General features: G+C 37.6%; 2 protein-coding genes across 3 annotated transcripts; both read left to right on the top strand.

The window, feature by feature from the left end:
* The first annotated feature begins 1570 nt into the window (after window positions 1-1570).
* Window positions 1571-9480, top strand: LOC132610227 (uncharacterized). The gene is made up of 3 exons (XM_060324528.1): window positions 1571-3365; window positions 3449-3666; window positions 9394-9480. Exons 1-3 carry the CDS (start codon window positions 1571-1573, stop codon window positions 9478-9480), a joined length of 2100 nt encoding a protein of 699 aa, XP_060180511.1.
* LOC132632695 (uncharacterized) lies at window positions 3884-26459 on the top strand. 2 transcript variants are annotated; one of them, XM_060348750.1, is made up of 9 exons: window positions 3884-4581; window positions 22843-22932; window positions 23035-23056; window positions 23920-23976; window positions 24054-24135; window positions 24480-24575; window positions 24674-24798; window positions 24917-24935; window positions 25887-26459. In XM_060348750.1, exons 2-9 carry the CDS (start codon window positions 22851-22853, stop codon window positions 26214-26216), a joined length of 813 nt encoding a protein of 270 aa, XP_060204733.1. In that variant the 5' UTR covers window positions 3884-4581; window positions 22843-22850; the 3' UTR covers window positions 26217-26459. The 2 variants fall into 2 exon arrangements, with proteins under 2 accessions (XP_060204733.1, XP_060204723.1); XM_060348740.1 differs by lacking the exon at window positions 3884-4581 and having other exon boundaries at window positions 22365-22932.
* The last annotated feature ends 149 nt before the right edge of the window (window positions 26460-26608 follow it).

Raw genomic sequence — 26608 nt, 5'->3', positions numbered from 1 at the left:
CCCGTTTGAGTTAGTCTTAGGCAGACAGCCTATGACTCCACTTGATGTTGCTAAGTTTAAGACTCAAGGGAAATGCCCTGCTGCCTATCATTATGTCAGGGACAAGCAAAAGGTGTTTGCAGAAGTGCAAGACAGTTTGCGCAAGGCCCAGAAACGGATGAAAAAGTATGCAGACCAGCGTAGAAGAGTGTTAGAATTTAATGTTGGTGATAGGGTGCTGCTCAAGCTTACTCCCTAAATCTGGAAACAGATTACAAGTAAGTTTAGGTACTGCGGTTAATCCCAAAATATGATGGACCATTTGAAGTAGTTCAGAAGGTTTGTGAAGTTTCTTATAGGTTGAAACTACCTGAAAGGTTAAAATTACACCCAACCTTCCATGTAAGTTTTTTGAAGCCTTATTATGAAGATGCTGATGATCCGGACAGGAACCAGTCAAAGAGAGCACCGGTTGTGGTGCGCACACAGTTCGACGCTGAGATTGAAAAGATATTGGATCACCGGGTACTTGGTGTCAAGAAGAATAGGCGGACAGAATTTCTGATTCAGTGGAAGGGTAAGCAAGAAGTTGATGCTACTTGGGAAAAGACTAAGTCACTTTGGCAGTTCAACAAGCAATTGGAGGACTACCTGAAAACAGCCTCGACGAGGACGTCGAGATCAAATGGTGGGGGTGGTTTGTTAGAACCCCAAGTTCGGACTTAGACGCATGTGGGCGAGGGCAGTGTCAAGGGCTTGTACATTGCCCCTTGACATGGGCATATGTGGTTGTTGGAAGCAATGTGCGGGGTTGCATGCCTATGGCATGGTGTGCAGCTAAGTCAAGGTGTTTGGGTGTTGGCAAAGCAGCTTGACGAATGTCAGTGGCACGGACAGGCGCATGGCACCAGACGGGCATGCGTGCAGGCAGTAAGTTGGCACAGACAAACATGGGCATTGACATGGGCTGCCTTGGTAAAGGGTTGGCATGGCATTAGCATGAAAATAGGAGAAAAGTGTTCTAAGTGTTGGGCGAAGCTATGAGGTGAAAATCAGGCTAAGGCACACGCGAGACACATGAGCGAGGCATGCGCGCGGCACATGCAGAAGGGCCATGCACGCGGCACATGCGTCGGTTACACAATGTGTGTGGCATGTGCGACTGTTAAGGTCAGTTTTTGAAGGCTTTGCCCACATTGGCGAAATATTAGGCTTAGGATTTGTATGCCATTATCCCAATGTAACTGCTGGCACATGCCATGCACGCCCCTCCCCTTGTAACTGTTTGTAACTGCCCCTGGCAGGTTTGTAAAGTAGACAGAATTTGGCTAAGGCATGATTCAGTTTTGTAAGCCTCCAAATTCGTGAGTCCTTTTGTATATCTGAGAGATAATAAAAAGGTTGGGCATTGCCTGTAAACATTATTTGTTCCTTTCATTGTGTTTGACCCGAAATTAAATCTAAGTGTCAAAAGTGAGTGTGTGTGCGAAGGCTGAAGTTGGTTGTGATGCTGACTACCGAGCAGTGGTGACGCTGAAAAAAATCACCCCTATTTCAACTGGTATCAGAGCGTGGCTACGTTCGTGTCACGATGGCTGGCGGAGGAAGTACGTACAATGAACTGAGGGATAGAGAGGCTGCTTTAGAGGCGCTGGTGGGAATGGCTGAAAACGCTGATGATGTGACGTCTATAATCAGTCGCATTCATGGCTTGAACACGGAACTCGCTCAGTTTCGTGAGATTATGACAATAAGAACAACGGGATATGATGAACTTCGTGAAGAAGCCTTGGTTCAGATCGAGGATCTGAAAAAGGCAAACGAAACTCTGAACTTGGAAATGGTAGTGCTGCGGAGGGCAATGGCTGGTTCTAACGTAGGCCATGAGGCAAAACGTTCCAAGGCGAAGATCCCTGAACCTAAAGCCTTTACTGGTTCAAGATCTGCAAAGGAATTGGAAAATTTTCTATGGGATATGGAGCAGTACTTCACAACTGCCCGTATTTCTGAGAACGACAAGTTAAGTATCACCACTATGTACTTGACTGGTGATGCGAAATTGAGGTGCAAGACCAGGGATGCAGATGATATGAGTGCTGGCAGGCCAAGGATCGATACTTGGGCCAAATTGAAGAAGGAAATGTGTGACCAGTTCCTTCCTAGCAATGCATCTTGGATTGCTAGGGATCACTTGAAAAGATTGAGGCAAACAGGTTCTGTTCGTGACTATATCAAGGAATTTACTTCTTTGATGTTAGACATCCAAAATATGTCGGATGAGGATAAGTTTCACAACATCATTTCTGGGATGCAAGCATGGGCCCAAAACGAACTTAAGAGACAGAACGTGAAAGATATCCCAAGTGCAATTGCAGCGGCAGATTCGTTGGTAGATTTTCGCTCAACACGTGTTCCATCTAAAATTCCCACTTCTTCTAAGTCCAAGAAAAAAACTGAAAAGAAGGGGGAGTGGAAGAAGGAAGGGCAAAATGAAGGTGCTGACAAAGGAAAGGCTGTTGCGGACGTTGGAAATTCAAAGAACAAGAAAAATTCAGCGAGTGACAAAGGTTGCTGGACTTGTGGAGGGTCTCACTTGGCCAAGAATTCTCCAAATCGTGAAAGGGTGAATGCTATGCTTGCGGGGAAAGTAAATGCAAACGAGGAAGGTGTTGTAGTTGTTTCTTTGACAAACCCACTTGGTTTACTCTTGAACAATCAAATTTCATTAGTGAACACGGTGGGGGAGTCATCTACAAATCCTCATTCTTCGTTGCAGCACATTGAGATGAAGGTTGACGATAAAGTGTTAGTGGCGATGGTGGATACTGGAGCTACTCACACTTTTATTGATGTCAAACTTGGTGCAAAGTTCGGACTTAAATTGACAAAGAGCCTGAATTATATGAAAACTGTGAACCAGGTGGCCCAACTGATTGAAGATATGGCGTATGACGTGAGGGTACTTGCGGGACCTTGGGCTGGAAAACACAGTTTGATGGTGATTCCGTTGGTAGATTTCGATATGATACTTGGAATCGATTTCTTGAGAAAAAACTGCTTCGTTCCAATGCCCCACTTGGACGGAGTTATGGTGATGCAAGAAAAGATGGTAGGGTTTATAAAGGTTGTTCATCCATATGGCGAGGCAGAAAAATTGAGTAAGTACAAGAGCCACATTATTTCTTCTATTTCGATTGAGAAAGGCTTAAAGAAAGGTAAAGAAAGTTTCCTTGGTGCTTTGGTTGAGATAAAACGTTATGTAAAGGTAGAGGTTCCTGATTGCGTAGCACAGGTTTTAGGGGAATTTAAAGATGTTATGCCACCTCAACTCCCTAAAACGTTGCCACCAAGGAAGGATATTGATCATAAGATTGAGTTGCTGCCGGGTTTGTTGCTCCTGCACAAGCTCCTTATCGTATGGCTCCTAAGGTGTTGGCTGAATTACAGAAACAATTGAATGAGTTGCTAGATGCGGGTCTGATTCAGCCCTCAAAGGCTCTGTATGGTGCACCTATTTTATTCCAAAGGAAACAGGATGGGTCAATGAAAATGTGTGTGGACTATTGGGCGCTGAACAAGGTGACTGTGAAGAACAAGTATCTTATTCCATTGGTGCAGGATCTCATGGACAGATTGTGCAAGGCAAGCTGGTTCATTAAGCTAGACCTCAGGTCTGGATATTGGCAAGTAAGAATAGCAGAGGATGATGAGTCAAAAACAACGTGTGTAACTATATATATATATATATATATATATATAAACACGTGTTTGGGCCTTCCCTTTTTCTTTTCCTTTTAAACTGATCGAGCCAAGTCCAATTGGACCAAGACCCGGCCCAAGTCCCTAAAGTCTACGAGATATGCTACCAAACGACCCTTACAATCTTCATTTCAGAAGACAAAGGTTTCTTGTGGTGAAACCCTAGCGCCGCGTTGCACTTTTCTCTCTCATCGCGTCATTGACCCAAAAATGACAAATTCGCAGTGTACAACTGCTTTATGGCAGGGCTGCTCAACCGATTTGGGCAAAGAAATTTATGTTTTGCCCTTTCTCCATCATGCTTTGGCCAAATGAGGTATAATCCTTCTCTTCTTTTACTTTTTCTACAAATCAAGGTCAAACGAGTGCAAATTCCTTAATGGGATTTGTCTCGTTTCGATTTTGAATACTTGTTTGTCATTAGTTGATAGTGATTCAACTGGATTCAAGAGAATCCCTAGAAAACATATTGTCCCACATCGAATTTGAAAAAAGCTTTACCGGTTTTGGGGTTCAACAAAGATTTGAAGGATTAGTTTTTCAACTTCACCATTCCTTTCGTGGGAATACATTTCGAGATGAAAAATTTCAAGAAACTCTATATAAAGAACCCCACCTTCACATTCACACACACATTACAAGTCTGAAAATTTTTAAAATTACACAAGCCTTTCTTCGAATAGAGCAATAGTGCGCAGTTTAGTTAGGGTTTTAGCTTTCAGTTGAAACCTTTAAGTTATTGGGAACTTAGTCTAAAAGAATATTTTCTTTTGTGGCTGAGCATCGGAGGTGGAGGAATTAGGCTTCTAAATTCATTGTCGACCAAGGCTGCACAAAGAAGAGGTAAACCCCTCTCCTTTCATTTATCTTTAGCATTTTTGTGTGTTTTCTGTTTATTTAATGTATGATTAGTGTGTGATGGTGTTTATGATAGTTTTAATTTGTGCGTATATGTTAGCTAGCTTGTTTGTCTAATCCTTGATGATAGTTTAGCTTTAGTTTGTGGGCCTTATTTGTATGTTTATGTGCTTTTAACTTAGATATTGCCTTTCTAGGTTAAGGAGAGATATTAGCATGTTTATATGTTTTTTTATCTAATTATTGTTTATTTATGCCCTTATTAGATTTAATTTAGTTGTCAGCCTGTCTATGTGTGATTTATGTCTAATTTAGTATTAGTTTACCATAGTAGTGTAGTATGGCTTAATTAGTTTAGCCTAATCACTCTGACAAACTTGAGTTAATATTCACCGGTGACAAGTAAGCATGTTTAGGTACGAGGAGTATCCTGCATACTTTAATCATGAATATTCTCATAAACAAGATTCAAGTGAAGAGATAAATACTACACTCTTAGATGTTAAATACAAAACAAGAAATTAAGGAAATGAAGTAAAGGTTCAACAAAGTGTTCAACCAAATCTTCAACCCCAAAACGTGGTGTAAGAACCCTAGCTCCCAAACTTGTGTAAAAATGGCCAAATATGATCATAAAATCTCTCAAGTATTGCTTTTATAGTTCCCAAAAAATTCCCAATAAAAAGTGGCGAAAATGACCTTCAAATTTCAGATTTTCAGATTGCCTTTTTAGCCACTTTTTGCGCTTCCTACCAATTTCTCATTTTCTTCAATTTAACCTCTTTTGACTTGTTTTTCACTTGGTTTCTTTCGATCACTTCTAAATCACATAAAACCTATAAAATGGAAGTAAATGACATTGAATGCACTATTTTATCAATCAAACATAGCAAAAATCTAAGATTAAAGAATACTTATCAAACCCCCAAACTTAAACTATTGCTTGTCCTAGAGCAAATTAAATCATAAACAATCTCCTTCCAAGTAATTAACTCAATAGTGCACCAACATCATACCAAGTCAAAAAATCTACTTTAAGAACAAACACATGACTTTGATTGGGACCAACAATTAATCCAAGATATATGAATCAACAACTTCTCAAAAACTTGTATTTTTTTTCCTTTTCTTTTTTAGGTGCTTCAAATACCAAACTAATCAAAGTAGCAACCAAGTCATGCCAATAAAGCTTCAAAATTTGCCGCTTTATCACAAAACAAGTTTCTTTTGTTCAATCTTCTCAATTGGAAAATGGAACAAATTCACACCTCAAATTCGCATGTACCCTCACACTCAAGAGAGTATCTCGCACTTAGAAAATGCAATTCAAAACACAAATGAGATATAAAATGGGAAGAATTTACTCTCTCTTTCTCAAAAGATGTTCAAATGCATACAAGTAGTACCACACGCTTGCCCTTCATGTATGTCTCCATTAATGTATAACACTTGGTTCAAAATCAATTAGGACTTAAAAGGCTGCAATGTAGGCTTTTGGTTAAGGTAGGGGCATAATTTGGAAATAGTGACTCAAAACCTCCCTAAGCACTACAATTTTCAACAATTAAAGCACACTTCCTTTAAAACTTTTCCACCCTTTTCTTCATCTTTTCATTTCACCACCTAGTCTTCCCATTATTCACAACTCTTTGTTCTTCCTTCCTTTTTCTACATTTTTTTGTTGTTGTTTTTTTCTTTCAAAATATCAAGGGCGGTTCCACTTTTTTTTTTCCTTTCACATTTTCACCTTTCAAGTAACTTCCACATCACACGTTACCATCACCCCCAAACTTAGGCTTTTAGCCTATATTTACACTTTCAATGCACTTAAGGAGTTAGGGTGCCAAAAGATGGATCAATGAAAAACAAAGGAGTAAATTAAGCTTATAACATGGATGTCAAAGAAAAGGTTAAAAGGTTCAAAAGGGGTTGACTAGGAAAAATATGCAAGGATAGGAAATTTAAGAAGCAAAAAATGTCCAAGGAAGTCCTAACATTTTTTTTTAAACCAAGTTAGTCTAGGATTTCGCCTTGAAACACATTTCGGGCAAGTTCTAGACTACAAACAATGCAAAAGAACTCTAAAACAAATGTCACCACACATGGCACATGCAAAATCAAGTGAAATATCCAAAATCCAATGAACTCAAAGAAAGTCACTCATAGTCTAAAAAGACCATTTAGTGAATAAAAGAGCCAAAAATTGAATCAAAAAGTCACAACAAGAATCTTTACTTCAATCATTCTTCTTTTTCCAAAATCAAGACTTCATATTCCAAGGTTTAAATAAGTTGGTACCAAGCATGCCAAAAATTAGCCAAGGGACAAAAAATACATCCCAACACCATTTTTACTCCTAAACTACCTAAAACTCCCTTCTACACCTAACCAACGAGGCTTATTTACCTTAAGAAAGTGCCCAACTATCTATCATAGAGACAAGCCGACTCAAAACTACCTAAATACACCGGGTTCAAAAGACATTAGCATCCTTGGGAAAAGAACCACGGTAGAAAAGCCAAGGATATTGCTAATACACGACAAAACATGGGCATACAAAAATAAACAAAAACTAGCCTATCATACTAATATAAAAGTGACATAAAAAAAAATATCAAACAAAGAGTCAATCTACCAATATCCTCAAAATTTAAGCTTCTCCCTCCAAAGACAATTAAGTTCCTCCCCGCACTTAAAATGTTGCATTGTCTCAATGCAATTGTAGAGTAAACAGAGTAGAGGGGCTCCCCTGAAAAAATGGTGTCAACGAGCAAGAGCATAAGGGTGAATTAGAAGCCATCTTGTGTGAGAGTACATTTCAAGTAGCTCCCTCGTTTCCACTTCAACACAAATATAGAAAGAGAATTAGTTTCGTGCAATCATGTTCAAATCAAGCCACATTGCACCAAGCTACCAAATTACTCCACTTTAGATCATTTTCCAGCGTAATGGTATCACAATGGAGAATACCACACAAGACAACTCTTCATGGAATTAAAACATGCCCAAAAAAAGTACCATAATTCTACTGCTTCACACACTAAAAAAAAATCATAAGATCCCATCAATGAACTTAGAAGCCACAAATCAGCATAATACCGCACAAATCACCATGATCAAGCTCCTTAATGACATTCAGAGTAGGGCAGGACTTCTTCAATAGCATAAAGCAATAATTAGAGTGCATAGAGAAAATCAAGCAAGGCAAAGCACTTTGAGAGTCAATGCATGTCACTACGCTCTCTAGTTTGTAAATATCAATCCTTGGGTAAAGAATCCACTTATTATTGTCATGCTTTAATCTCGTAGCTGCTCTATGTGTCTGACTAGAGAGGTTGGAGATCAGTTTCGAAGCATGGGTCCATTGATTTGCTCTGACTAGATCAGCCCTGCTTTGGATAGTCTCTCTCGGATTTCCCTGCTCCTTCCCTTTTCTTCATGCAATTTCATTCTTACTTTTTCTAACTCAGTATTTGTTTTGAGTAGTTTGCTACAGTCCTTTGTGGTTTGATTTTCAACAGTTAGCTTTAGAACCTCCGATTGTAAAGAAAAAGTGGATGAACTTAGTTGAGCAACTTGTTTCTTTAGTGATCAATTTTCCTTCTTAGCCTTTTCTTTTCCCATTACATTTTTCATAGGTTCACCTCTTAAGCATATGAGGGTGTTAAGTGACTCAATTCTTTTCATTCCCATATCACGATGTTCATTAAGTAGGGTAATCATTAGGGACATGAGTTTCTTCTTGGAGAGAGGATTCAACTCACCTTTTAAGTCATCAACTTTTATCTTAATTTGTCTCCATTTCTGGTGCCTGAGTTGTCATGATCTCTATGGTTGTCTGTTTATTCTTCCCGTTACTAAGTTCTTTCTTTTTCTTTCCTTTTTCTACTCTTTCTTCGTTTTGCTAAGTATCACATAGTGGACAGTCTCTAATACTATGGTCCAACTTTTGACATTTGAAGCAACCCCTATCTTGTGCCCTCTTTAGGATTTTTCTCCCCTTATCTTTGGTCTTCATCTTCAGAAATCTTGGGAGAGTTCCTTACGCTTCTATCGACTAATTTTTCAGAGATCGTGCTCCTTTTTATCAAGATCCTTTTTATGATGAGAACCTTGCTCTGATACCACACAAGCTTTGCATGACCTAGGTGTCTGTCCCAATATATACCTACTTCTCGCCTATGGACAAAACATGTTTGAGGAATAAAAACAAACAAGAAGTTAAATGACACATTATTTTTACGTGGAAACCACCCGGCTCACAAGGGCGATAAAAACCACGACTTGCAGACCTACAGGATTTACCCTAAACTCCACTACAACTATGAGTCAATAACAAATTAAGTTACAAACTATGCAACCTAATTCCTAACCTCAGCCTTGCTACCCAAACTCTAACTAGCAAGCTATCTTCAAGTAGTAAACTCTTATTTGAAGCTACAATATTATGTATCTACTTTTAAGCTTCTTAATAAACAGATAAAGGTACAACTTGATAGAACAAACCTTATACAATATTGTAGACTAAAGAACTGGAAAACATTATTCAGTAGAATAGCTCCTTCAATCCGTCTTCTTACACTAGGGACGCAACCCTGGATTCTTGAATATTGTTAGATAAATCTTCTTCTCGCTTAATATTCTAAATTCTCTCTTTTTGGGTGCGCAAACTTCTTCTTGGTAAGACCTGGGTATTTATAACAATTGAAGCTCACAGGTCGGTGACAAAACCTTTTCCTTTTGGACTATAACACGCAATAAGGTTTTTTGTTGTACTTGGATTCTTGCCTTGTTCAGTCGGCTTCTTTTCCTTGTAGAAGGCTTACTAATCTCGACAAACATGGCAAGGAATCTTTCATACTTGACCGCCAATATTTACCGTAATTCCTCTACAAATCCTTGTTGTTGCAGGATTTGTTTGGAACATGTTCATGAACCTGTTTCATGCACCTGATTCGTCCATCTCTGATATCAGCATCTGTATGCGCTGGAACATGTTCATATACCTGTTCTACCAATCTCTTTCATTCTGCATCTGCCTTTGAACTGCTTCTGAGATATTGCCTGGAACTTGTTGATAGAACTGTTTCATCTATCTGTATAGCTCTGCGTCTGCATCTGGTCAACTCACTTCTCATCATTTTGAGCTCTTCTTCATACAATGTCTTTGCTTCTAGGCCATTCATCTAATGCACCTGATGACATGTGATCATTCCTCTTCTTCTGATAACTCCTTTAAAACATGTTCTTCATGTGCAAGACACTGTACCTGTCTGGATTAATCATGTTTGTGGACCTGGTTCAATAGTGTCTTGGTTAAATAGTGGCTCGTCTTTCTTTGCTTTGTCAATTATCAAAACTTCATACACTGATCAACATAAACCTCAACGGAAAATAAATAATGAGTAAGGATGAGATAAATCAACTGAATCAGTAAAATCATTGTATTAGCATATAAAAAGAAATATGCACAAATTCACCTCCATAACATGGTATGATGCTCAAATCATAATCAACACAGTAATATGAGAACGTAATGCAATGTAATGATCATATCTACTCATAACCCTTCACACACACTAAATCTAACGGGGTTGTTCGAAAGTGTGATCCATGGGGGACAATCGTGTTTTCCATGCGCCGCATGGACGATATCCACGTGCAAGTATGCATAATATCACGTACTATCAAACTCATAATTAATAAATCAATCTCTATACGTACGGTCTCAATATGCTCATCTCATGATCTTTCCCAATTCATTTGCAATCACATGTCAGTGTATGACATACCAATATCAAATAAAAAGAACCACAACTAAACATGTTATCTTACATTCTATTAACTCTAACAAGCCTAACAAGGCATCACTTATCATATCGTATTCTCTAGTATTGAAATTCTTTCATGATATCAACAAATCGATCAATAAGAAGCACAAAAAGTTAGATATATCATGCAAAATCACATAACATGAGATGTCACTCGGTACCCGTAGCAGCGTTCCTCACCTCGCCTATACATCACCCCTTACCCCTTAACCCATTCTTTAACAATTAATTGGACAAACATCCCTCACTGAAGGTCAAGTCTTAACTTACCTCGATCTAAAGTTTCATAAGCTCAAAGAATCTTCTTGCCCTTTCTCAAAGTCTCCAAACAATCCCAATCTATTCAAATTGAGTTTGACGCGATCAAATGAAGCCAACAAAACTCATATTGACAAATACAGAATCGGGTCAAAAGTCAAACCCAAGCCCTAAGGTTAAAATCAAAAATTTATTGCAAAATCAGTTTATCCATGACCCAAGAGTTTCACATCTAAAATTTCACCACAAATACTAACCAATTGACCTCCAAATTATAAAACTTCATCCTCATAAGTTTAGGGCAAACACCCCCAAATTTCTCAACCAAATGATGGATAAATCTATCTATAAATGTGGTAAATCATAAGTAGATATCAAAATTAAGGTAATTAAATCATGAGTAGATATCAAAATTAAGGTAATATTCTTATCCCTTACCGAAAGAGAAGATTGCCTCCAATATCACTCAAATCTGACTTTTACAGCTCAAGATAGGAAACAAAAAGTCCAATCCCAATTTGGAAATTATTTAAGAATGTGCGTGTTGCATGTGCTAAATCGCAAATGTGGGGCCCACTTTGCGATCGCGGCCAGGGATAACCCTGCTTGAACAGACCAGCGTGCCTATGCCCCCTTGTTCACTAACGTGATACGCACCACACAACTGCGCCCTGGCCATTAACCAATCTATGCTATCACGATGCACTAATTTTTGTTGCACCAGCAGCCGAAAAACCTGGTGTTTTCTCTTTAGCATTTTGGTGTTAGGAAACTTCACCACACCTTTCAGGATGCAAGAAAAATATGCCACTTCAAAAACCCCCTACGAACCTTTAAAACACTCAGATCGCCGATTCAAGATTGTCTAAGAACATATTTGACGGTTGTTAACTCTTATTCTTCAAACTCCGTACTTCTCAACTTTAGCGTCCGAATCACTCCCGAGTCCCTCAGGACACGCCCAAACGATCCAACTAAATCATAAAATATCCTATAAACCTACATGAATTTTTAACCTCAATTCTGAGTCCGTTAATCCCAAATGTTGACTTTGGTCAACTCTTAAGTTTTCAAAATTCCTAATTTTTATTTTTTCTTCTCTTAAACACATTTGAGTCCCTCGGGACCCGTGTCACCTGTTCACTCAAGTTATGAATCACCTAACAAAACCATAAAAAGTCTTAATTAAGGAAAAGTTCCCTAACACTCAAATGACCGGACGGGTTATTACATCCCCCCCCCCCCCCCCCCAAAGACAGTTCGTCCTCGAATGTGCTCGTAATAGTACCCAAACTATCGAACAGCTGTAAATACATAGTATAAACCTCCACTAGATTTCTCATGCAAAAATCATAGAGATAGCTGTCACGCCCTGAACCATGGCCTGGGCGTAACACGGCACTCGGGCCTTGCTTGCATGTGTCCGAGCGAACCTCATGGCTTGCTTGTCAACATGGGCATCAAAATAATATAATCTATATGATGCAATTTAAATGAATCATGAAAATGTAATTTGTGGAATAAAGTCTTGAAATTATCTCGTAGCATGAAATATCATGAAAACATAACAGTCTGCAAACATGAAAGCATAACTGACTCTGTAGACTAACATCTGTCTATGAAACCTCTAAAACATGTCTGAATACTAACTACCAGGACATGGCCCTGGACTACCATAAACTGAATACTAATGCAAACTCCATGCTGAACCCCGAGAGGAGTGGGGCTCACCAATAAGCTGATAACTGAAGTGATCCTACTGCGCAGGTGTATGCTCCTGAAAACCGGTATCTGCACCGTGAAGTGCAGGCCCCAGGCAAAAGAGACGTTAGTACATGGTGAATAGTACTAGTACGTAAAACCTGCTGAAATGAAGAACATGGCACAACATAGGTATAGGACATGAACTGAAACTGAATGTAACTCGAACATGAGCATGAAACGTGAGTAAAGTCTGAAAACAGGAAATCAATGGAAATACATGTATGTAAAACTGCTTGTAACGTGGGGAACGCTATAGTATAACCGACAACATGATCTGGTACTTGCGTCCTACCAGCAGAACACTCACACCTTGCCAGGGGTATAATTGACTTGAAAACATGTTTGTAACTTGCTAGATAAAATCATAAAGTTTCATATAAACATAATGAGAACACATGAGGAAGAATTCATGATTCATGGATTAAGCTAGGGTTCCTAATAACCGTAATGGAAGATTAGGAATACAATAACGAATATAGATACAACATTCATGTACATAAATACATAAATACGGGCTACCAATATGTTGGGTTTAATGCCCTAGGATTTGAACTTCATGGATATCAAGAAACGGAGCATGGGGAAGAACGTAGAGATTCTCACATGTGGATGGAAGTTCTACATACTTTAATTGCTCCAAACCTTGAATTAAAGACTTGAGTTTTGGAGAAGATTTCCTAAATCTTGATTCTTGAAAATTGAGAAGGGTTTTCTTGAAAACCCTAGATTAGGAACAATAATTTCTTGCTTAGATTATTAGAATATATGTTAGAATTTAGTTGGAATAATTAGAGTGGGCTTACCTTGGTGTTCTTGATGATGGAGGAGAGTAGGAGGTCGTTCTAGGGCTTGAAGGAATGAAAAATAATGATGTGAACTGATACGGACGAGTATATAGTGTTCTGGAAAATTAAAATTTCCGCCCAGTTAAATACTGGCCATATTTTGAAATACGGTACTGCGTCTCTTCAGTAAAATGACCATAACTCTTTGCACAGATGTCCGTTTGACCCCCATAATATACCGTTGGAAAGGTATTTCAAAGATCTACAACTTTGACCAAGGAAGTTTTCCCAAATTCCAAATATGTTTTGAAATACGGTCCGTATTTAACCATTTGACATCCAAATGCCAAATTCCAGAATGCTCATATATACTTGGTACCAGTTTACGACTTGAATTACGGCCCGTATAATGAAATACGATCACTGTTCATGGGTGTAAACCCCTATCTTACAACTGAACAGGGAAATTCCAATTCCCACATTCTTTATCTGATTTTCTAAGTCTAGGATCATGGTTAAAGCTTTCGTTAAAGGTACGAGGTGCTACAATAGCATTGCATGTACACTTTACCTATCGAACCCTTTTAGTTTAGCTCCAAAACCTGTATTTCCATTTATTCATCCCCGAAACTTTCTCAAACGATTGTTTCTCATTTATTTGAACCATCTCACTCTGAGTTACTTAACTTTTGACTATAACCATTCTTCCAAGCACAATTTATTGCCACAAAAGATACCATCATAACCATAACAATTCCTTTTTCACAATAGTAACTCATTGCTAAACCTGTATCGGTAAAAAAATCTCGATTTCTAACTTATATTTCTCTCACCCTCTCCAATGCCATCATTGGTAGCTGGAATCCTAAGAAAATATGTTTCCACACACCTAAGTCTAAATCAAGAATTTCTCTTGCTAGAAGAGAACTCTTTCTTGTCTTGACCCAATTCTAAACATTTTACCCGAGATGAAACTACTTTGTCAACAAGCGACATCTAATTCCACATAAAATTTTCAAATACCATGTCCGTCGCAACATTCTAGTAATTATCTTTTCGTGCCAAAAAAAAAAAAAAGGACGCTGATCACCCAAAAGGCTTCCCCTATATGCTTTCATACATCCATAATGCATCGCCTAGTATCTCTATAATTCATTAGAACTGAATGTATAACCGTCATCAACAAAATATCCTCAGGTCTACTCATATACCTAAAGAATACCAGGGGAAACCTATCATACCTCCCTTCGTAAGCTATCAATTTATCAAATCTGATGAAACTAGTCAACTTGTGCAACCTTAAAAGTCCCCGCTGATATATTCGTATGACCTTTGATGTTAAGTGAGCAACTTTGGCTCAGTATATAGCATGTGATCCTATGAGTATCACTAGTAGCCACCCAAACATATTCTAAATCCTTCCAGAATAAGTAATAAGTTCATATGTCTATCGTGACTCGTTTCATCTTCCACTCATAAGTAACTAAAATTGTGCCAACATTCTCAATCTCAAATATTGAATTCTACCCAGTTTGTAAACTCGAATACCGAGGAAATATACCTTATGACTTTACTCTTGATGTTTCTTTATTCAGGTTAGTCATGCGAACCTGGGACAACTTCGAGGATCCCGAATACATGGAATACTCCAATATGTGAGCCACTAGTATTCTTCACCGAAGACGTTCACCATTCAAATACTTCAACGCAAGGCTTGTGGCCTCGTACACTATAAATCTTTGAACACGCCCTGTTATACTTAGCAAATCCAAATGTATCAAATAGCGAATCATGCGCCTTGCCAAATACCAATCCTCCTATGTTGTTTGTAACTAATTCACACAACTTTCTATTTAGCTCGTAGCACTCCAACGCAATCCACCATCAAGAATGTAGTCCTACCTCAACTTTAGCCCCCTCATTCAAAGACGTTATGAAGTCACACACATTAGTACATCATAGATCGCATTTTCACCATTCTTGTCACGTCAGGCAGCTAAAATATGGACTTCACAAGTATATAGTCGTAAAACCACCATGGCATTTTCCATAACACTTAGTCAGATTGTCTGTAGACATCATTCTCAAATCGCACTTAACAGTTTACACTCTATCCGAAGGATGTAAGATAGTATCACCATAATCTATTCATAACTCGAGTAATCACGTTGCTTTGAATTCAAGTCTTTTTTTTTTCTGTAAATGAACCTTAACCCCCCCCCCCCCCCCCCCCCACCCCTGATCAATAGCAAGATACTTTTATCATGATTCTTCAATTCCTTAATTGGACACATGGCGTAAAGATACGGACGCTTTGATATCCGCATGCTTGCCTATCGAGATTCCTGAAACGAAATGAACCACCGGACATAACTTTCCGGTTCTAAGTCTTTGTCTAGGAAAAGATAAGAGAACATAACAGTAACACCCTAAGATTCAAGGGATCACGATTTACCCTATCGAGATCCACAATCACCATGCCAGTACAAACTAGCTCGTGCGTAGAGATAGGAAAGGTAGTTAGTTATGTCAACCCTATATTTATCCCATTATCCCTAATTTGCATCCCATCTAATTTTTGCTTGAATTCAACATTGCTCTCTACTATTCACTACAAACATTCGATTATACACACATTCATTCATCATTCAAGCAATTTACATTACTGTTCCATGAGATTGAACATGAATTTCTTTTCTTTTATTATTTAGTTCTTCGATTATGATTAACTGTCTCGCATAGATTTTTGATTATTATTTGTCACTTCAATTGCTTAATCAGATATTACAAATAATTGGATTAATTTCATTGTTAAAGATCCATTTCAAACAAATTCAACTGTTCCTAATAAACGAATCTTTGGCTAAATAGCTGGGGATGTCAGTTTGAAGTTGTGATTAAAATTTGAAGCTAATAAACATCTGAGCTATTTAGTATAAATTTTACCCATTTTCGTGGGCCGAAGTTTATAAGAGATGAAACCCAATGTTTATATAAGTTTATATAATATTGTATAACTTGTATAGTAATTTAAAACAATAAAGCCTGTATTAACACATTATACATTATTATTATACAATTTTATGCAAGGTTAATACATTGTGTGTATAATATTGTATACTGGATATATAAATATTGTTGCAGAAATCAATTGGTTGTCGGGGTGTAAACTGAAAATCTAACTACGTGGGTGTAATGTATTATATTGGGCTCTATATTTTTGATGAAATTTCCTTTAAAAATTTTATATTTTGATATACCTTAAAATCAAAAATCGTAGGGATCTAGTAGTTCAGTTGGGAGTCCGAAACCAAAATGGCCCCAAAAAAAACCTTTTGAACCAAAATACCCAAAAAAAAAAAAAGGTTATATAAGTACCTTTAGCGCAGTATTTTACTGCACTAAAGCACTTAACCGTGACGGAGCCGTTAAGTGCTTTAGCGCAGTATTTACCGCGCTAAACCAATTTCTTTCTCCCCTATAGCACAGTAAAATGCTGCGCTATAGGAGTCCACCATTTTCCCAAAACAGCCACTTATTACATTTTCACACATTTTTACGTAGTTTAACCATATATTAATCGTGCTTTAAGACTCCGGAACTTCAATATTTTATATAGAACTCTACTTATATTTGTACGATTAATAAGATAGGCTCAATACTTCAAGGATACGCAAAAGTTTGGATTGTCGTTTTAGTGGTTAAAAGTGCTCGAAGTCCTTTTTTGTTTGAAGACTTGTAGTCATTATCTTTACGTTATTTATCTTTTAGGGTTTCGTGTTATTTCCAAATTAATGTTTAACTCTATTTCGAATGTGTCACGTTTTGTTTTTATTACCAATTTAGGATGTGAAACTATAAACAATAATAAAGACTAAGTTAATATTTATAAATATAAATAGATATGCAAAAAATATATAATATTTACGATAAACTGTACAACACTAATGTATATATACTATCGTGGATGGGTCCCACATGTGGTATGCCTGAGACTATCCTTAGGCTTAAGGCTCATACCATCCCCACCGCCCTCGCCATCGTCTCCATCGCCCTTTTTCCTCCTAATAACCGGGCGCTCCAAGTCATGATCATCTCCTTTTTCCCTGGTCCGTGCGCCCTTGACTAGAATGTGCTTCTTCTTGGGATCTGGTCCCGCTAGCACGGGCAGAACCTCATGCTGACCTGGGTCTGGAAACTCGACCTCTTCCTTGTCGGGAGTCTCCACCGTAGGCGCCGAAAGATGAACCTGAAAAGTATATAATAATTAACACCATTTCTTATTTATATTGAATGCATTAACGTATGTTGAATAATCAAACCTGTGTATCCACGGGTGCCTGAGTAGGCTCCTGAGATGGATCTAGTGCAGAATATGAGGTAGTCTCCTGGACAAGATGTTGTTCGAAGTCCAAATAAAGGTTATAAAAATTAAATAAATATTTACCTTATATTGAATAAAATTTATTTTAAGTAAAAATCTTACCTGCGGCTCGGTAGTCTCATGAGAAGACACCTCTGCCTCGGCAGGATAATGAGAAGGCTCCTGAATAGGTCGCTCCTGCGGACCCACTGGCGTCGAATCCTAAAATATGAAAAAAATGAAATAATAAGTAACATACATATTTAAAATAAGTACTTTAAATAATCAAATATGTATTTTAAATATTGACCTTATATTGAATAAAACTAATTTTAATAAAAAGCTTACTTGTGGCTCGACAGTCACATGGGAAGACACCTTTGGCTCGGCAGGCCCATGAGAAAACGCTTGAGTAGGTGGCTCTGCTGGACCCGCTGGCGCCGAATCCTAAAATATAAAATATTACTAAATAATTAGTAACATATATATTTAAAATAAGTAATTTAAATGAACAAATAAGTATTTTAAATACTAACCGGGATCAAAAACTCATCGAAGTCAAGAATCCTGGCTCCCTGTAAATTCCTCACAGGCCATTCATCAGCTAATGAAGCGTGTAACGTCGCCCAATCGACGTTATCACGCTCCTCCATGTATGCATTCTGGATCGGCTGTGATGAAGACTCGGGTATCTCAGCAAGTAGGAGCGCCGACTTAAACGTAGGTGAGGCCCCAGGTGAGCTGCCACCGGCCTGGAACGTGCAGATGGACTAGACCAGGAATGTCCTCTATAATGGGATCGGCCTCATCTGCCTCATCTACCAGATGGTGTCCTCCACTACCAGGTCCTCTAGCAGCACCGCGTCCTCTATGCGCACGGCGTCCTCTGGCAGCACAGCGTCCTCTGCCAGCACGACCTCCTCCTCTGGGAGCACCCGGTCCTCTTCTTAGCGCTGGCTGATACTCAACTTATGGAACAGGCTCGTCCATGCGCCTAATCTCTCCTGCCTGCCGGATACCATCCTCGGATATTCGTACCATCTCCGACGCAAGCCCCGCAAGCCCGGGGTAAGGCATATGCTCTAACCCCAACATGCGTAATCGCTATACGACCACCAGCTGCATTTGTGTTCCACAGTAAAAAAAAAGTTATTTTTTAAAACGTAACAATTAATGCAATTAAATAAATCTAAATACGATAAGCTTACCAATGCCTCGTACTGCCCTACGAGTGCTGAGTATCCTACATCCCTAGCGGGACGCAAAGCTGGGTTACTGATCAATCGGCGTGTGATCTGATGATACCAGCACATGTAATCCTCAATGGGAGTCAAATGGCTGACCACCGCTAAAGTTCCCAACATGTTCTCCCAACGGTGGAGCTGGACAGCCATGAAGGCCAAAAATTAATCATCAACGGCAGCTCGATCGTCCCGCTAGTAGTGTCGTAAGACACGCTCGAGCATGTGGTCCTCTACGATGTCCAGGTGTATCAATGGACACCGCGACATCCAAACCCCCTAACCTGCCTGCAAAAGGCCGGCAAACCATCTAATATAGTTGCATAACATATAAATACAAATCAGTGATCACCAAGTAGAAAAGACGTTTAATTAAATTAATAATGTAAAGTTAAATAGTTTTACCGCATCGTCCCATGTGATCAAGCTGGTCCCGGAATGGAAGAATACTATGGTGCGTATCCATATCCCGGTCAAAAACCGCTGTCCACCTCCTCGCATAAGGCATGTAAATCTCAAAGTGATGCCTAGGTACGGGCTGAAAAGGCAGCATCCTCTCCCACGCCCATAACTGTAAGCAATATTAGAAAATACGATTTTTTAGTCATCGTTTCAAGAGGTTTGTTTACATTAAAGGAACGCACACTTAAAATATTACTTGGAGAAGAGCAAAAAATCCACACACATCTCTGACAGCACCAATAGACGCTCGGCATAGGCATCTGTAAAAAATCCACCCTAGCTGTAGTCTCCCAAGCAGTCCAGATTCTCCAAGAAAACTAAATAACGTAAACTGACAAAGGCACCTGATGAGTTTGGGAACAAGATGCCCCCGAATATAATAAGCAGGTACAAAAGGGCATGACGATCAACATCGTCCTGCTGGGTGCCGTCCACAAGTGGATCCAGACCCTCCAAATAAGTGTAGAGTGCACTAAGCTGAATCCGACTCTATCCTGATATCTAGGCCGCGGCACGAAGTGGGCGAGCCTAGTCAACTCTGTCACCCATGTCCGACCAGGAGGAGGCTCGTACCGAGTGTATAGTGGCTCTCTATCTACCCGCAATCCAAAGAGGACCTCCACATCCTGAAGTGCAATCGTGGCCTCACCAGTGCGAAGATGGAAGGTATGTGTCTCCGGCCTCCACCGCTCAACCATGGCCGTAATGAGCACCCAATCATGCTGTACCCGACCAACGGATATGCAACGATAGATGCCGCCTCGAAAAAATATCTCTAAGACGCGAGGGTGTGGGGCGCGCTCGTGTAAAAGAGTCCACGCTCTCTGCAGCCTACGGGGACGGAGCCTAGTCGATATCCCTATAGTACCAGCCCATAATAACTCTGACCTATGATTGCCTTGCAAAGATAATACTGATCTATTAGCGGGCCCTGAGTGAACAGCGGTCCCCGGGTGATCATTGGGCCCCGAGTGGTCATCAGGCCTCGGGTGATCATCGGGCCTAGGGGGAACATTCGGATCCATGAAAGAGTCCGGTCTGTACAAACTAAATTAGTCATTATTCTTGAAATGAAAGATAAATTATATTAACTAATTAAATCTTTATTAGATAGTCTTTTCCAAAAATTATTTTCACTCTCCAACCAAATATTGGAATAAAAATAATTATTTTCAACATAACATTCGTCATATTAAATGTGCAGTAAATTTAATATGTGATAGTAAGGACACATATGTGATGGCAAAGACTTTTAAGTTAATTAGTTTTGAATTATGTGATTGCAAATACTTTTAAGTTAATTAGTTTGGGAATCAAAATTCAGCAGTAATATTTGTTTAGAACTCTATTTTGAATATGTGATATATTTTTAGTTGACCAAATAGCCAACACAACTACGAAAAATTAGACTAAAAGAGCATATTCGCCGACCACATATTTTCCTACAAACTTTACATTTTTATCGTTAACTTATGTATTTATGAAAAGAAAAACTTTAACTATTCCTTTTTAGATAATCTTTTTTATTTAACGTATATATTCATGCTTTTAAAATAATATAGATTAATAATTCATAATCATTTACAACTAGTTTGGATGGTTGTTACCTATTGTATTATATTGTGTTGTTAGTTTAAATACAATGTTTGCTTTGATTGTTACTTTAATTTTATCGTATCGTATCGTTAAATCCATCGTTATGTAACGATGAAAGGTCCTATTTTATGTAACGACTGATTTGGTCCTATACAATACAACACAATACGATATATTATGAAACAATACATAACAATCATCCAAACAAAGTGTTAACAAAATAATAATTCATTACCAATCAACTTCTTTCAATTCATAACCATCATTTAACAACTAATTAATTAATAATCAATATTTAACAAATAATCAATTAACAAAATAATAATTCATTAACAATTAACAATTCATAAACAATTAACAACTCATAAACATATAACAACTTAACAATTCATAAACATTTAACAAATTAACAATTCATACACATTTAACAATTAATGAATTAGCCAAAACAAAAAAAAAGAAAAAAAAGAACAGTGGCAAAAGCCACTGCCAGCCCGATCAAACAAAAAAAAATTGTTTTTTTTTTTAAAATTAATGACGATAAAATGTTAAACATGCGTACAATATAATGTATATAACAAATTAATAACAAAAGTTCATAGTAGAAAACCTTGATCAAAGATTTTTTGTAGAGTTGTGTTAATCGAGTTGTACGCTGTTTTTCCCACAATTGGAGCTTAGAATCTTGCTCCTTGACTTGAATATACCGAGAATCTAAACTTTCCCAACGAAAATTAATAGAAAACGACGTATTTTGATGTGGGGACCACGGTGAAATCGCCTCCAATGGCGTTTTTGAATTTGTTTTTGCCACTAGAGGGATCAGTGATGGAACCCGATGGGTTTTTATGTTGGTGCTATAGCGCAGCATTTTACTGCGCTATAGGGGAGAGAAAATATTGTTTAGCGCAGTAAAATATTGCGCTAAAGCACTTAACGGCTCCATCACGGTTAAGTGCTTTAGCGCAGTAAAATACTACGCTAAAGGTACTTTTGTAACCTTTTTTTTTGTTAGGGTATTTTGGTTCAAAAGATTTTTTTTGGGGTCATTTGGGTTCCGGACTCCTCAGTTGGTTGGCTACCTGAACTCACCTTATTGGTGAGGGTTCGAATCCCCACATTGTAATCCCCTTCCTCATTTCCCCTTCCGTACCCCCTATGTAATAAATAAAAAACAATTTTTTTAAAAAAAAATCGAAAATCAATTTTTTTAAAATTTAAAACTGAAAGTTGGCCAACAAAATTGGAACCCAAATTCGCATTATTTGGATTTGTTCAGATGTTTTATTCTTTTTATTATTATTATTATTATTATTATTATTATTATTATTATTATTATTATTATTAGTTTGTACCACCCCTACCTAGAAGGCTAGAACTTCTAGAAACATATTCTTCCCTCCCTTATTCCTATTCAAAGCTTGAAAAGTCTCTCACAGCCAACCGCGCAGACACGGAGGGCGTTCTTGAATTTAGACTACACAAATCATATTTATTTTATTCAAACGTTCACAACATACTCAATCTTGTTTGATTATTTATTGTTTTTTCCTTCTCCCATTGATAGGAAAAAGGATTTTAAGCTCTCTGCCCCAATCATCAATATTTAAAAAGTTAAAATTAGCTACGAACTTCATCGTTGTTCTAAATGTATTGTAGCTAACAGAATTTTTTTGACAGTCTGTCCGGAGTTATTGGTTGATAATGATCAGTATGAGTCAGACTCAATAGAATTTGATCAATTCTATTTTCTATCGTTAAGTGGAAAACTGAATCAAGAATTCTCTTTCTTCATCCTCCTCGATCGAATCACTGTTCGTGACCCAGGATTCTATTTTATCATCAATCTGATCCCGCTAAATAGGATTAGCGACGAATTTGTCCGTCACAAAATCCGTTTTTTTTAGTAGTGCATTACTCAGTTGTTGTTCCAATGGCTTCAACAGATGCTCAAATGGAGAAAATGAAGGTCCGTCAAAACTATCAGAATCACTGGCACACCGATCTCCTTCGCGCTCCGCAGTCAGATCCTCTCTGTACGTTGTCGCTTCACCTGAAATTTCATTAGTTTTGCTTAATTTGTTTTTTTGATATATCTGATGTAAACAGTGATTTTTTTTTTTTTGGGATATTTGCAGTTTGCTGTTTTTCGCTTTGGTGGTGAGTTGATTTACATACGCTCTCCTCTATTACTTTATGCTTATGAATTTTTTAGCCCATGCTGGAAAAAGTGGTCAAATATTAAAATGGTGTGTAAAATACACACTTTTGAAACGTTTGAGTGCGTAAAGTGATTCCCGTGGTCAAGGGGTGTGTAACAGGGATTTCGGGACAACCTCAGGGCCAATTTATGTATTAAACCTTTACTGTTTTACCCAATTTTCCAAACCGATGGGTTTAATTTCCATATTTGGATGTAGAATTCCAACAACAATTGTTGGATGATTCCAATTTCATTTAAGTGACTTCTGTTATTCTGTACTCTATAGACCCATCAAGTCCATCTCCTCCTATGGGGTAAGTTCCGTTGTAAGAGAACAAACAACGAAATAAATATAACTAGTGGCAAGTTCCAAGATCCGTAGTGTTGTGAAAATCTCGTTAACGTGATTTCCGTCAGCAGAATTATATGGAGTTCTTTAGAATCTAGGACTATTAGCCAGCTTTCTTTGCATCAGCCCTGTTCCCCCTTCAGCATAACATATATATGCTTTGAAGTGTATTCATCTTAGTGCAATATGATGAAAAGATCCTGAATAAATGAAATCGCAAGAAATGTTAAACAGTTCCTTACTGATACTTCAAAGGTTTTACTCAGAAACACATACAATCGGCTAAAGGTTGATAAAATTCAGTTTGGAACTGAACCTGCATCATCAAAACAACCTAATTCCTTCAATCTTCCACTAATGTTAACCTGTCATTTGTCAACAAAGTAGCTCGATCTTCCAGTGAAATTGCTTCTCTTATTCGAGTGCCATTTATTCAAAATTGCTTATCAGTGTACCTTTGATTTGTTTCAGCGGTCCTTGTGCATCGTACATTCTCAGAAAACGAGCTCTATACAATGATATGTCAAGGTAAACATTTTCTTTCTCTGTTTAGATGTACACATAGCTATTAATCCTTATAATTTTAAAATATTTGTTGCTTTTAGGTATACATGCTGCGGAGGCTATATGCCTTGTAGTGGCAGATGTGGAGAAAGTCATTGCCCTGAGTTATGTCTTTGCACAGAGGTTTGGTGTTTCCTGAATGTTCCTCCTTCAAGATTTTTATAATTTATGTGATATAGAAACTATGAGCTTATTCCTTAGGTCTTATTTCATTTTTGGCCTATCGGCCAAAATTAATTATGGGCACTAGTCAAAATATACAAAATGTATACATTGATTATGTATATTATATGTAAATTGTATGAATATTACATGTATACTATATATATATTTATACTTAATATACAAAATCTAAGCATTTGCTGGCTATCTTGTAAAGTACGACACCAAAAGGAATTGGACTGTAATTATCTATTTACTTTCTTTAGCCGTCCTGTATATGTACTTAATCATGTTCTACTCTTCAGGTTTTTCTTTGCTTTGCAAATTCAGTTGCCTCAACACGCTTTATGTTGCAAGACGAGTTCAATCTGCAGACAACAAAATGCGATAATTGCATAATTGTAATTTCAGTTCCTCCTTAGCCTCCCCTTTCAGCTTGTAGTTAATTTCATTTTCTTTTTTATCTTTTTAGCTAATGTGCTTTGCCTTTATGTTGTAGGGATTCATGTTTTGCCTCCAGCAGGTAGCATGTATATTCAGCTGCCTTGCTTGTATTACAGGAAATGACGAACTTCAAGAGGCTTCTCAGGTTCTGAACTGTTGCTCGGACATGGTTTATTGCACGTAAGACACTTGACTAGTATATTAGAAACGAGAATTTAACTTATATATATCGACAGTGTAAAAAAAGATTTTCGATTGTAATATCCATCTCTATTAACTTTCCTTTTTCTTTTGGCAGGGTTTGCAGCTGTATGCAGGTATGTGCTAAAACTTGAACAAATTTGGCATCTGCAATATATAGCATAGATTTAACTTATTCCTGGGATTTTTCTTTCTTCAAAAAAGAAGTACTGGTAAAATTATCTAACTAGAAGATAACTCAAATCAAATTTTTTTCAGATACAAAAATCATAATTGATTTTATATCAAACCAATTTTCGGTTAAGTTATCCAATTTTCAGATATTCTACTCTGATTTCTTGGTTACAAAATTATTGGTGATTTCTTCTCCTGTGCTATTTCATATGTATAAAATTCGCTTACTCTTTCCTCTTTTTTTTCCCCATAAAATATTATGATAAAATCTGATATATTGCTGTAGTGAATTAGCATAATGTTTACGTAATGAAGCTTGAACTGATAACATAGAGGTTGAGCATTGTGTTATAAATTTATTATCTCCTTCAATTTATGTGTCATATTTTTTTTTTTAATCTGTTTCAAAAGGAAAAACAATTTAACTTTAAACTTCTTATTTTATTCTCAATGAAATTATTATAGTTGCATAATATCTATGACTTATTTTAAATCTTAAATTTCGAAAATCTAATTTCTTTCTTAAATTTTGTGGCAAGTCAAACATACATAAATTGGGATGCAAGGCAGTAATAAATTGCAATTGAATTTGTTTAAAATAAATTGGAAAGAATATTTTGGAAGAATAATTCAAAGTTGAAGTGGGAAACCCAGATTGTTTAGGATTTGGTATTTGCAAGTTTGTTTAGTTAATATCTAGAATTAGGATTTGTAGTCAAATTCATATAGGAAAAGATTTTACTATTTTGAGCTAAAGTAGGTTTCTTACTATTATAAATAAAGGTGTTGCTAGCTATTTTCAATTATAAAGATTGCAGAGAACTTTCAGTTATTTATAGTAAAATATTTTTTCTTCAGAACATCTAATGTGGTGTTTCAAAATAAATTTGCAGACACAGCACAAGGTTGAAATGAACAAACGAGATGGAAAGTTTGGAGCAAGGCCAACGGTAGCACCACCTGTTCAACAAATGTCTCGTTTGGATCAGCCTCTTCCTCCAACCATTGCATATGCACCAACCCAAAACACCCAATCATACCCACCCCCACCCCAGCAACCTTATGGGTACCCACCCCCACTACCCCAGCAACCCTATGGATACCCACCACCACCACAACAACCCCCCATGTACCCTCCCCCACCACAGCAACATAATGGTTATCCTCCAGCCAATTATGCTCCAAGCGGTGCTGGATACCCCCCACCCGGTTATCAACGGTGAAATGTCACTACTAAAAAAGCAGGAATTAGCGACAGACAAATTTCGAAGCTAAACAGCAAAATCCGTTGTTAATCTTATTTAGCGACGGGTTATAATAAAGTCTGTTACCTATGAGAAATTTAACAATGGATTACCGACGACGTTGGTAGCTAATTCTTTTTCTTTTTTGTGTGTGTGTGTGTTAAACTTCATCTTCTTTTTGAAAGATTCATTGATCTCTGCAATAAAATTTGGCTACTAGTATGGGTTGTTGAATTGTAATTCTAACGAAATAAAATTTGTCAAGTTCGTATTATGACTGCCTCTTTGTGGTTGGTCGTGTTGCTTTCTTTTTGGGTTTGGAATTGTGGCTCTTTACCTCACATGCTTCTTTTTCTTGTTCTTTTTTTTTT

This window comes from Lycium barbarum, chromosome 1 (genome assembly GCF_019175385.1).
Source record: "Lycium barbarum isolate Lr01 chromosome 1, ASM1917538v2, whole genome shotgun sequence".
Lineage (NCBI taxonomy): Eukaryota > Viridiplantae > Streptophyta > Magnoliopsida > Solanales > Solanaceae > Lycium > Lycium barbarum.
The sequence above is the reverse complement of the archived record's forward strand: the minus strand, read 5'-3'. Positions and strand labels throughout refer to the sequence as shown.

Bases quoted from the DNA above. Each gene is read 5' to 3' on its own strand.
- LOC132610227 (XM_060324528.1), top strand. From the start codon at position 1,571: ATGGCTGGCGGAGGAAGTACGTACAATGAACTGAGGGATAGAGAGGCT. The intron at 3,366-3,448 runs GTTTGTTGCTCC...ATGAGTTGCTAG, and splicing joins TAAGATTGAGTTGCTGCCGG to ATGCGGGTCTGATTCAGCCC. The intron at 3,667-9,393 runs GTAAGAATAGCA...TGCCTTGTTCAG, and splicing joins TCAGGTCTGGATATTGGCAA to TCGGCTTCTTTTCCTTGTAG.
- LOC132632695 (XM_060348740.1), top strand. From the start codon at position 22,830: ATGGCTTCAACAGATGCTCAAATGGAGAAAATGAAGGTCCGTCAAAAC. The intron at 24,136-24,479 runs GTTTGGTGTTTC...TCTACTCTTCAG, and splicing joins AGTTATGTCTTTGCACAGAG to GTTTTTCTTTGCTTTGCAAA. The intron at 24,576-24,673 runs GTAATTTCAGTT...TTTATGTTGTAG, and splicing joins AATGCGATAATTGCATAATT to GGATTCATGTTTTGCCTCCA.